At 37.1% G+C, this 12225-nt stretch overlaps 1 protein-coding gene across 3 annotated transcripts in view; it reads right to left on the reverse strand.

The window, feature by feature from the left end:
• Positions 1-12225, reverse strand: part of KLHL20 (kelch like family member 20) — an 84826-nt gene that overhangs the window by 18305 nt on the left and 54296 nt on the right. For all 3 annotated transcript variants that reach the window (XM_072648581.1, XM_072648582.1, XM_072648580.1), the window contains one exon: positions 6545-6660. In XM_072648581.1, coding sequence (XP_072504682.1) covers positions 6545-6660 — 116 coding nt within the window. The remainder of the gene's footprint in view (positions 1-6544; positions 6661-12225) is intronic.

Raw genomic sequence — 12225 nt, forward strand, 5'->3', positions numbered from 1 at the left:
TCAAGCATCCGTTAAGATGCTACCTCCCAATGTGAAGCCTTTCTTGAAATTATTTTGTACTCACTTATCTGAGTATATGTTGTATTCCTCAGAAGAGTATAAGCTATGTGACCCTGGGAAAGTCATTTGGACTCTGAACTGTTTTTTCATCAGTAAAACAGGTATAGCAACAGGGTGGTGATCAAATAAGATAGTATAGGTAAAATGATTTGTAAATATGAAGTATTGCATGAATATAAGTTATGGATACTACCATTATTTTACTTTCAAAAACTAAACCAGGAAATCAAATACACTAAATAGACTTAAAGAAAATTTCTGGGTAGGATAAAAAATATTAATCCTTGAAATGCTATTTTGAGATTTACGTCGAAAGTTCTTACAAAACAGGAAGGCACCCAAAATCTAAAAGTAATTCAGTTGCCACCGCTGTGGTTAGCAGCAACAAAGGAATTCTGTTTGCTTACCAGACACAGCTTCAATTTGGCAAACATTTATTATATTAAAGAAACCATTAAAAACTGATTTCAATAGGAAGAAACGGCTCAGAATTAAATGAATACTGTTGTACAAACTGTACTTCTAAATACTAATCTGGAAACTGGAAGTTTAAAAAAAAAGAAAAAACAGAAAATGCTGAGCATTGCCAAAGCTGTGTAGTGACGTAGTAAGCACTGTGATCTCCAAAGCAGTAATCACACAACTGGGAACAGGGCTAGTCAACTGACTGTTGCTGTTGTTAGCTGAGGGTTGACGGCATACCCAGCACAGCAATGTACATCTAAAGTGACCGCCCTTGGGACTCATCATCTCAGTTGATATGGGATGCAATTGTGGAAAAATGTTCCATATAAGGTAGTAGGGGAGTGCCAAAAATATATGATGCTGTCTTATAAAAAACTTCTTCAAATGTAGCTTTGGACTATACAATGTCCCAAATCATATGATAACAGACTTAGGACAGGAAGGGACCTCAGAGGACCAGAGAAGAAAAAGAACTAGCCCAAGGTCACTCAGGCAGGCAAGGGGCAGAACTGGGATTCACACTCTAAATCCTGAGTTCTTTACATCTAGCCATGATGCTTCCCCTTGATTAATCTGCCAATAAGCATTTAACGAGAACCTTTTATGTGCCAGATACTGTTCTGGGCACTGAAGATAAAAAAGTAAGCCAATCGGCACTCTCAGGAAACTTACATTCTATAATGAAAGAGACAACATGGACACAGATAAGCGCATACAAAATGAAAACAAGATAGTTTTGTGCAGGTGGGCACTAGGAGTGAGGACCAAAGGAAATATGGAAAGGTTTGTACTATATAGAGAGAGGTGCTTGGACTTAGGCTTGAGGGAATCCAGGGAATTCTAAAGACGTGGACTCGAAGGGGAATGGCTAGTTTTGTTTGGGGCATGTTTTATTAGATGTCCACAGCACATCCAGTTCAAAATGTCCAAAAGGCAGTACATTATATAAGACTGAAGAACTCAGGAGAAAGACTAGGGCTGGGTATGTAGTAAGGTGTTAAGATCTAGTGAGGGGTTTTTTTTAAATGATGGGGAAACTTGTTTTTAGTCAACCATGAAACAATCACTAGATCAGAGATAATCTCTAAAGACTGGAGAGAGAATGAATGATAATGGGGACAAATTGCTAGAGAAGATGAGATGAGAAAGGTTCAAGGGTCCATGTAAAGGGGCTGGCTTTGGCCAGGAAAAGAGTCATATCTTTAGCAAAGACTGGAGTAATGGAGAAAGTGATGGTGTCAGGGGGGTCTTAAGATGTAGCAAAGAGAAGAAGGTACCTCTGGCTTATAGGAGATAAGCCAGGTTGGTTGGAAAATTTAATGTGAGAAGAGAAACAGAATCCTAGAAAGATAGGCTGGAGCCAGACAATGAAAGACTTTAACATTAAAATCAGTACTGTTTATATTAGAAGCAACACAGAGCCACTAAAGCTTTTATAGCAGGGGAATGATGTTGTCAGCTGAGCTTAAGACACATTATTTTGGTAGCCGTATGGAAGATTAATCAAAAAGTTGGGGGTCCAGTTAGGAGACTTGCAATCATACAGGTGACAAGTTATGAAAGCCTGAACTACAGTGATGGCTGTGCGAGTGGAGAAGGAAAAGATGCAAGGAAGTAGAATAACAATTAATTAGCATTAATTAATTAAATAACATGCACTATCCTAGGTGCTGGAATACAAATACAAGAGTGGGACAGTCTTTGCCCTCAACATGCTAATGTTCAAAGGGGGGAGACAACACATACATGGGAATGATGGCCAAGAAAGGTAGCTTTGGTCTAGGAAGCCACAGGAATGGAGTGGAGTCAAATGGTAGTCAAATATCATGTCTTCCAGAAGCAGTAGGACTGCTTTGATTACCATTTCCAGAGCATGAAGCAGAAGTGGATAGGGAGGAGAGGTGGCAAAAATATTTGGGATAGTGTATAAGCATTAAGGATGCTCTGGGGCCAGATATAATGGGTGAGTGGAATTTGTATTCACTCATCAATCAGGAAAGGCTAGTACTAGTACTTAAAAAAAACTATAGATGAACTCCCCTCCAGGCAGGGCAAAGGGAACCCTGTTGAAGTCAGTCCTGAAGGGTGCTGTTTTCGGGGGAGAGACAGCAGATATAAAATGTCTGGGGTTGATGTTTGCCCTTTGTTCTTGAAGAGGAACATGACATCAGGAAGGTGATGTCATGGACTTGCAAGTGAGTTTATTTAAGTGAAGCATGGCTGTGCAAAGTCACCGGCCTCACCTTCTCCTCTGCAGCCATCTGAGTCCAGGGGCAAGATATAGATCAGGACGACTGGAGATGGCCCCCAAAATTTCTGGGGTGGATAGATGTGAATGAACAAGATTTAGCAACTGATTGGATGTGAGGGGTGGGAGATGGGGAAGGATAAGTGAATAGTTTAGTAGGACTTTAAGGTTTTGAATATGAGTAACTATAAATATAGTGGTACCCTCAGGAGAAACTGGGAAGTTAGGAAGAGGGAGGGATAAGCTTAACAAGGAGCAAAATGAGCTTCATTTTGGACATTTTCAATTTGAGATGCCTATAGGACAAGTAGTTGGTGATGTGGACCTGGAGTTTGGGAGAAAAGTTATGACTAAAGCAAAGAATAATCTGCATTCAGAGCTGATGAAACATTAGAACCCTGAAATTCAGTGAAAGATAAAACTGATGATTAACAATTAATTTAGTATCTAAAATAGGAGTAAAAGGAACATTGTCCAAACAATGGACAGTGGAGGAGGGGCAGAAGGAGAGAATGGAGAGAATTTAATATTAATTATATTTCCTAAGAAATGTTGAGATCTATATGAAAGGTGAAAAGAAAAGAGAAAAAATGGAGGGGTCATGACAGAAAAATATCAAAAATTTTTTTTCTTAAAAGTAAATCTATCCCTAATGTACCAAGAGAAGAAGACAGCATTATAGTAAGGAAAAAAAACTTTATAAGGTCAGAACATAAAGAAAAATGGTATTACAAGAAGTATCCTACCTCAAGGATATAGAATTTTAAAAGATCTAAAGAAATTTCAACTTTGTATAAAAAATATTGTAGGTAGCCAAGAAGTTTCTGTTAAGAAGATATTAGTTAGAAAGACTCATCAATTTCATGAAAAATACTCACTGTGCTCTTCAGAGGAGAGAATACAACAAATAGGAAAATGGAAAAACAAATAAACAGAAGTCTTTACCAAGATAGAGCCATGGAACCACTTTGATACCTAGGGGCTTAAAAAGGGGGCTTACCTCTAAGGTCCTTTCTAGCTCTAAATTTATGATCCCATAATTATACCAGGTCCCAGTTATATACAGGATTTGGCTTTAGGAACAATTTGAATTAGATGAACTGTTTTATTCAACATTTGAGAGTTGCTTTTCATATAAAAAAGAGGTGACAAAGCCAGAAGTTAAAGATTTGATATTAACAAACATTTGGAAGAGTATTAAATTATAGTCCAAGTAGTTGCAAAGTGAAATGGCAGATCAAAGAGTCAGAAAAATCATGCAAGTGAGGTTTCGTTTATTCCTCCAGCATTTACCAAGTGCAAACTCTTTGTAATGTACTATTTAAAGATATTTTGTGCTGTAACATGGTACAGTGTATAAAGCACTGGATTTGGAACCAGTAAGACCCAATCTAGAATCTTTCCTCCAACCCTTATTAGTGGTGTGACCCTAGATAAGGCACCTAACCTCTCATCTGTAAAATGCTAATAATAAGGAAAAGGTAATGTAAAATAAAGTCTACTGCAAGTGGTATGTAAATGTTAATTGTTGCTATGTGGTTGAGAGACATAGATTACTCTGGTAATGGCAAACTTTTGTTCAGAGGAACAAGTGAAAACAGAAAGTATCACTCTTTAGGAAAGGTGAGAATGAGTAGACTAACACATAAAAAACCAGGAATTTCAGAAAAGCAGAGTGATAATCAATATCAAACAGATGCATAAGCAAAAACAATGGGATGGTAATGTAAGGTCTAACTAATGGCTAGCTCTTCTCCAATGACCCCCATAATTTTAAGAGAAAATGAGGAGGGTAGGGCCCTAGCATATTGGGTGGGTTTCCTATGGTAAATTTCCATGGACAAAAATCATATTGGTTGTGACCTACATTGTACGCCTGTGGGTTCACAGATTCATTTGAATATACATGTCTATTATGTGGCAAATTTATCCTCTTAACCTATATCCTCATCCATCCTTTCTTGGTTCCTTTTAGTCTTGGAGAACCATGTCTTTTTCCTTTATAAAGGACTAACTCTGGAGTCATAGCTCCCTATCTGTTCTACCTCTTCTGTTACGTTGTTCCCTTGACCATTCCTCTTTTAGATGTACCTTCAGTATTTCTGTCTTTTGGGTCTTTTCTTTCAACTTAAAAATATATTAAAGTCTTCTTTATGTTAAAAAACAACAACTTTCCTTTTAACTGCTACTGTCTAGAAATTCTTCTCTTTACTGTTTCACTTCTATCTTTGTCTATCCTTGTTATCTCCACTTCTTTATTAATCAATTAACAAACATTTGTAGGCATAAAGTGCCTATTATTGGCAGGGCACTGTGGTAGGTATTTGGTATACAGACAAAAAATGAAAAAAAATCCCTGCTCAAAGAGTTTACATGGTATTGTGTAAGACAATACGTATGTGCATAAGTATGTGCTGAATGCATATGGAGATTAAATATGAAGTGAATGTAAGGTAGTTAAATATAAAGTAGTTAGGAAGTGATGGCACTAGCAGTTCAGAAGGATAAAGAAAAAAATCATGGAGAAGGTGGTGCTTGAACTGCAAGCTGAAGAAAGTAAAGGATTTTATAAGGTGCAGGAGAGGAAGAATTCTATTCCAGGGATGGAAGATTGTCAGTGCTATGTGTGAGTAAAAGAGTTTCTATTTTTTCCTAGTGACAGATATACGAGCCATTCATTATTGAGTAAGGGAGTGATAAGACCTGACCTGGAAAATTCATTTGGCAGTTTTTGAACATGAAAGTGGAATACGTGCAGGTGATGGCAAGAACAAAGATGTTAGCATTGTTGTACTTGAAGAGGACTGGAGGAACAGGTAACAGAGTCAGAGTCAGAAGGTAACTTAGAAACTATTTAATCCAAATTTTTTCATTTTACAGATGAGGAAACTGAAGTCCAGAGAAAGTAACTTGCTCAAAGTCATGTAAATGGCAGAGCTGAGATCTGAACCCAGATCTTTCAACTCCCAACTAGTCTTCTTTCCAATGTACCACAAACAGTGGAAGTTGCTACAGAAGGAGATTGTGTTTCAATATTAGGAAAAGCTTCCTCACAATTAGAACTCTCCAAAGTTGAATGGGTTGCCTTAAGATTAGACTATTCCCCATTAGAGGAGATCTCCAAACAGAGGCAAAATAGTTTCTTGTTAGTCGGGATGCTGTAGAGGAAAATCTTGGTCTATTGTACTAGATAATTTCTCCCAAATCAGATTCTATAACTCAATCAAGAAGAAGAAGAGGGTGTTTTTCCAATTTTGTTAAGTACCCAAAAAATGTAACAAATGTAAGAGGTGATAGCAACACATCTGAGGTATTGCCATAGCAGAAGGGATGGCATGTATTTGGAAAAAAAAAGACAGTTAACACATAAATATGGATTTGCGTTTATTCTGAATATAAGAGAGAAAGTGCCCTATTTTTGTTTTTTTTGTTGAAGCAGAAATATTCCTACAGCAACGATCAGCAACTCGTTAAATTACTCAACTTAGTAAAAATATCCCTTAAGAATATCCATATTCCTTGATCCTTAATTCTCTACTCACTGAACAACCTTTTGATTTTTGTTTTCTTAAGTAAACTTACCAGGAGGTGGAAAACCAATATTACCAGGCCAGGCGAAGCTCCTACAAATGCAGTGGCATTCTAGTTCATGGATGGTGTCTTCTGAATTTGGTTAGTGTCAATTCATTACCCAGAATGTGATCATCCCTACATTTATGACACACATAATATTTCAATGCTGATCACACCCCAAGCACATTGGACACAAACCTGCAAATAGTACCTCTCCACATCGAATAGGCTTTCGTGGACGTGTCCTTGGTCCTTGCATCAGTGGTCGTTCTTGTGGTAGTAAAAGGTAATTTTTAGCTTCATCCACCAGGTCTCTGGGAGAAGAAAGATAACTTTATTTTAGAGGTCTGAGTAACACTATCAAGCTTTAACATAGTTTAGTAATGTAATTTTGATGAAAAACATAAAGCATATATCAAACTAAGTTACAAATGTCAGTTACTCCAAAAGAAGATAAGAATAACACAAGTCACACCATGGTTGTTTTATTTATAATTTTCATGATGAATCCACCTTTCCAGTTCAGCTTTGGCTTGGATTATGAATATGAACCTTTCCAAAATAAAAAGTTTTAGTTTGGGACTTAACAAGAGTGCCTTCACAAATTAAACAGAGGTATTCTAAGCATTCCTGATGAAAAGACCAAGGCACACAGAGTTGGGTACAGAAATACATTTCACTCATAAGGGAAATATAAGAGAAAGAGTAGAGAGAAGGGGATAGAGTAGATTAGAGAGAGGGTAGCTTATTGCTTTAGTGCCTTAACAAGAAACTAAATATGGTTGTGCTGAATGTGAAGTACCAGTTGCCATGTCTGTATAGTTAGTTTTTCTTTTATTAAAATATATTTTGTTTTAATCAGTCAAGATCTACCTTCTCACTCTCCCACCCTAACCACCCCTTGCCCTACAGTGAGATCACAAGAAAAACAAAACCCATTACAAATATGTAGTCAATTGAAACACATTCTCACATTGGCCTTATCCAAAAGCAATCTGTCTCATTCTGAGTCCTTCATCTCTATCAGGAGATGAGTAGCATATTTCAATGGTAGTCCTCTGGAATCCTGGTTAGTCATCATGCTGATAAGAGTACAGCACAATGGCACTCCATCACATTATATACCATAACATTCATCCACTTCCCAATTTATGGGTAACCTCTCCAATTCCCATTCTTTGCCAAATGAGTTATAAATATTTTTGTACATCCTTTGTTTTACTTAAGATTATTTCATCCTCCTGAGCTGGTTAACTTTTATTCTTGGTTATAATGGAAGGGCTCAAAAAAGATTTTGAAAATCAAATAAGAGAAGTAGAGGAAAATATTCCAACCTCTCTGATCCTTCATAGTAGTGATGGCTAGTAAACCATGTGTGATCCTGACTCTGGTTCTCTGGTATATGAAATCTTTCTTTCCAGCTGCATGCAGTATTCTTTGACCTGAAACCTCTGGATTTTGGTTAGGATGTACCTTGGAATTTTCATTTTCAGTTTCCTCTCTAAGGGCAACCAGTGGGTTCTTTCTTTTTCAACTTTGCCCTCTAGTTGTGGGTCATCTGGGTAGTTTTAAGATTTCTTGAAACACAATGTTTATAGGGTTTTTTTTGGGAGGGGGGTCATGATGTTCAGAGAGCCTGATAATTCTTAAAGTATCTTCTTTGCTTTGCATTTTCTTCTATATTTTTTCCAACCTTTTGACTCTGTTTTAATATTTCTTGTTTCCTCATGAGGTCATTAACTTCTATTTGATTGATTCTAATTTTCTGGGAGTTTGTTGCTTGGGCAAGGTTTTGTACCTCTTGCGCCAAGCTATTAATTCCTCCTCCAATTCTCACTTATACAGTTTTCATTTATTTTCCAACTTTTTCCCCTCTAGCACTGTCATTCCTTTTATAAAAATATTTTTGTGGGTGGAGCCAAGATGGCGGAGTAAAAGCAGGGACTTCCCTGAGCTCTCCCCCAAAGCCCTCCAAATACTTGTAAAAAAAATGACTCTAAACAAATTCTAGAGCTACAGAGCCAACAAAATGACAAAATGAAACAAATCCTCAGCCAAAGACAACCTGGAAGGTCCACAGGAAGGGTCTATCACACTGGGCAGGGGGCACAGTGCAGTCCTGCGTGGGCAGCACCTGCACAGATGAAGCAGGCCTCAAGGGACTGAATCATTGGCAGCTGTGGCAGCTTCCAGACTTCTCAACCCACAAACGCCAAAAATGTCAATGGGAAAACTCTGTGGGACCTGGATGAAAAAGGAGTGCATTGTCTGGCCTGTTAGGCCCCAGCCCCAGGGTGGTGGGGATAGTAGCAGCAGCTGTGACAATGGCAGCAGCAGTGGTTGCTTCTGGAGTTCTGGGCCCACAGAAGGTGGGAAATCAAGCAGCTGATACAAAATCCCTGAAGCCTGCAACAGTATACCTACTACCACTGGAAGCACAGTCCTACCTTGACAAAGAGTTAGAAAGTCAAGTATTTGGCTGGGAAGATGACCAAATATTGCAAAAGAACTCAGACTATAGAATCTTACTTTGGTGACAAGATCAAAACATACAATCAGAAGAAGACAAAGTCAAAGCTGCTACATCAAAAGATTCCAAGAAAAATAAGAATTGGTTGTAGGCCATGGAAGAGCTCAAAAAGAATTTTGAAAACCAAGTAAAAGAGAAGTAGAGGAAAAATTGGAAAGAGAAACGAGAGTGATGCAAGAAAATCATAAAAGTCAACAGCTTGCTAAAGGAGACCCAAAAAAATACTGAAGAAAATAACACCTTAAAAAACAGACTAACCCAAATGGCAAGAAAGGTCCAAAAAGTCAACGAGGAGAAGAATGTCTTAAAAAGCAGAATTGGCTAGGTGGAAAAAGAGGTCCAAAAGCCCACTGAAGTAAACAATTCCTTCAAAATTACAATGGAGCAAATGGAAGCAAATGACTTTATGAAAAATCAAGAAATTATAAAACGGGAACAAAAGAATGAAACAATAGAAGACAATGTGAAATATCTCACTGGAAAAACCACTGACCTGAGAAACAGATCCAGGAGAGATAATCTAAAAATTATTTGACTACATGATAGCTATGATCGAAAAAGGAGCCTAGACATCACCTTTCATCAAAGAAAATTGCCCTGACATTCTAGAACCAGAGGGTAAAACAGAAATCGAAAGAATTCACTAATCGCCCCTGGAAAGAGATCATAAAAGGAAAACTCCTAGGAATATTGTAGACAAATTCCAGAGTTTCCAGGTCAAGGAGAAAATATTGTAAGCAGCCAGAAAGAAACAATTTGAATATTGTGGAACTATAATCAAGATAACACAAGATCTAGGAGCTTCTACATTAAAGGACTGAAAGGCTTGGAATATACTGGAGGTCAGAGGAGCTAGGATTAAAACCAAGAATCACCTACCCAGCAAAACTGAATAGGGGAAAAAAATGGACATTCAATGAAACAGAGGCCTTTCAAATATTCTTGATGAAAAGACCAGAGCTGAATAGAAAATGTGACTTTCAAATATAAGAATCAAGAGAAGCATGAAAAGGGAAACAGGAAAGAGAAATCATTAGAGACTTATTAAAGCTGAACTGTTTACATTCCTACATAGATGATATTTGTCACTCATGAGACCTTTCTCAGCATTAGGACAGCTGGAGGAAATAGACAGATAAACAGATACAGATAGACAGACAGATAGATAGATAGACAGATAGACAGGGTAGAGAGTTGAATATGAGGGGATGATATCTAAAAAATAAAATTAAGGGGTGAGAGAAATATATTGGGAGAAAGGAAGAGATAGAATGGGGCAAATTATTTCTCATAAAAGAGGCAAGAAAAAAGTTTCACAATGGAGGGGGAGAGGGGAGAGGTGAGAGGGAAAGAGTGCACCTTACTCTCATCTGATTTGGCTTAAGGAGGGAATAATATACACATTCAATTGGATATCTTTCCCTACAGGAAAGTAAGGAGGAAAGGGATGAGGGTGGGGAAGACAGAAGGGAAGGCAGATTAGTGAAGGGGGTAGTCGGAAGCAAACACTTTTGAAAAGGGACAGGGTCAAAGGAGAAAACAGAATAATGGGGGGGAGGATATAGTTGGGAGAATAATAGGATGGAAATATAGTTAGTGTTTCACAATATGACTATTATGGAAGTGTTTTGCATAATTACACATGTATAACCTATATTGTATTGCTTGCCTTCTCAAGAAGCATGTGTGGGGAGGCAAGAAAGGAGAGAATTTGGAACACAAAGTTTTAAAAACAAATGTTAAAAAATTGTTTTTTTACAAACAACTAGGAAATAAAATATGCAGGCAATGGGTATAGAAATCTATCTTGCCCTTTAAGAAAGTAAAGAGGAAGGGGATAAGAGGAGGGGGATGATAAAAGGGAGGAGAGACTGTGGAAAAGAGTAATCTGAATGCATGCCATCTTGGGGTAGGGTGGAGGGGAAAGATAGGTGGAAAATTTGAAACTCAATCTTGTGGAAATGAATGTTGAAAACTAAAAACAAATAAATAAATTAAAAATATATTTGTATATTTATATTGTATTTTATATTGTAAGCAGCCAGAAAAAAACAATTAGAGTACTGTGGAACTATAATCAGGATAACACTAGATCTAGGAGCTTCTACATTAAGGTATTGAAAGCCTTGGAATATATTGGAGGTCAGAGGAGCTAGGATTAAAACCAAGAATCACCTACCCAGCAAAACTGAATAGGGGATAAAATGGGCATTCAATGAAACAGAGGCCTTTCAAGTATTCTTGATGAAAAAACCAGAGCTGAAATAGAAAATTTGACTTTCAAATATAAGAATTTTTTAAAAAAACATAGTACAGAGTCTCCATACCTGGGAATGCTTCTCCCTGTATTGGTAACCTTTTCAGTCCTGCCCTAAGTCTGAGACCCAGAAGTGATGTGTGGGAGGTGTTTTAATTTGCATTTCTCTAATTATTTGTGATTTAGAGCATTTTTTATATGGCTATTGATAGATTAGATTTCTTCCTCTGAAAATTTTTGATTCATATACTTTGACCACTTATCATTTGGGAAATGGCTTTTTTTCTCATTAATTGTGATTCAATTTCATATATATCTATATCTACATATAGATATCTTTAAAATCAGACCTTGTTGTAAAGATTCCTCCCTCACCCCCCAATTTCTTGCTGTTTTTCTAAAATGCAAGTTAATTTAAGGAAGGAAAGAGTACTTACACCTTGGGAATGGGGAGAAGTAGTTAGGAAAGGCTTCTCATAGGACACAGCATCTGAACTGCATCTTGAAGGAAGCTAAATATTCTAAGAGATGAAAGTATAAAAGAACTTCAGACTAATAATGCGAGGTGGGAGAGAGAGATAGGTCAACTTGTGCTAAGGTACAGAAATGAAATGGAATACTTGTTTTGGAAAACTGCTAGTAGGTTAATCTAGTTGGGAGATAAGAATACACTAAGGAGGGTAATATAAATTAAGTTTGAAAAGGTAAGTGGGAGTCAAATTGTGAAGAACTCTATTTTTCTCAATTACATGTAAAATTTTTTTTTGGTAACGTTTTTTAAAAAATTTTGAGTCCCAAATTTTCTCTCCCTTCCTTGAGAAGGCAAGCAATTTGATATTGATCATACGTGTGAAGTCATACAAAATATATTTCTGTACTAGCCATGCTGCAAAAGAAAACAAAAAAAGAAAAATAAAAAAATTTTAAAAATAGGCTTTGATTTGCATTCAGACTTTATCAGTTCTTTCTCTGGAGGTTGAAAGCATTTTCATCATAAATTCTTTGAAATTGTCTTGAATCTCTGTGTTGCTCAGAAAAGCTAAGTCATTCACAATTGATCTTTGTACAATATTTCAGTTATTACTGTGTACA

Source organism: Notamacropus eugenii, chromosome 2 (genome assembly GCF_028372415.1).
Source record: "Notamacropus eugenii isolate mMacEug1 chromosome 2, mMacEug1.pri_v2, whole genome shotgun sequence".
NCBI classification, from domain to species: Eukaryota; Metazoa; Chordata; class Mammalia; order Diprotodontia; family Macropodidae; genus Notamacropus; species Notamacropus eugenii.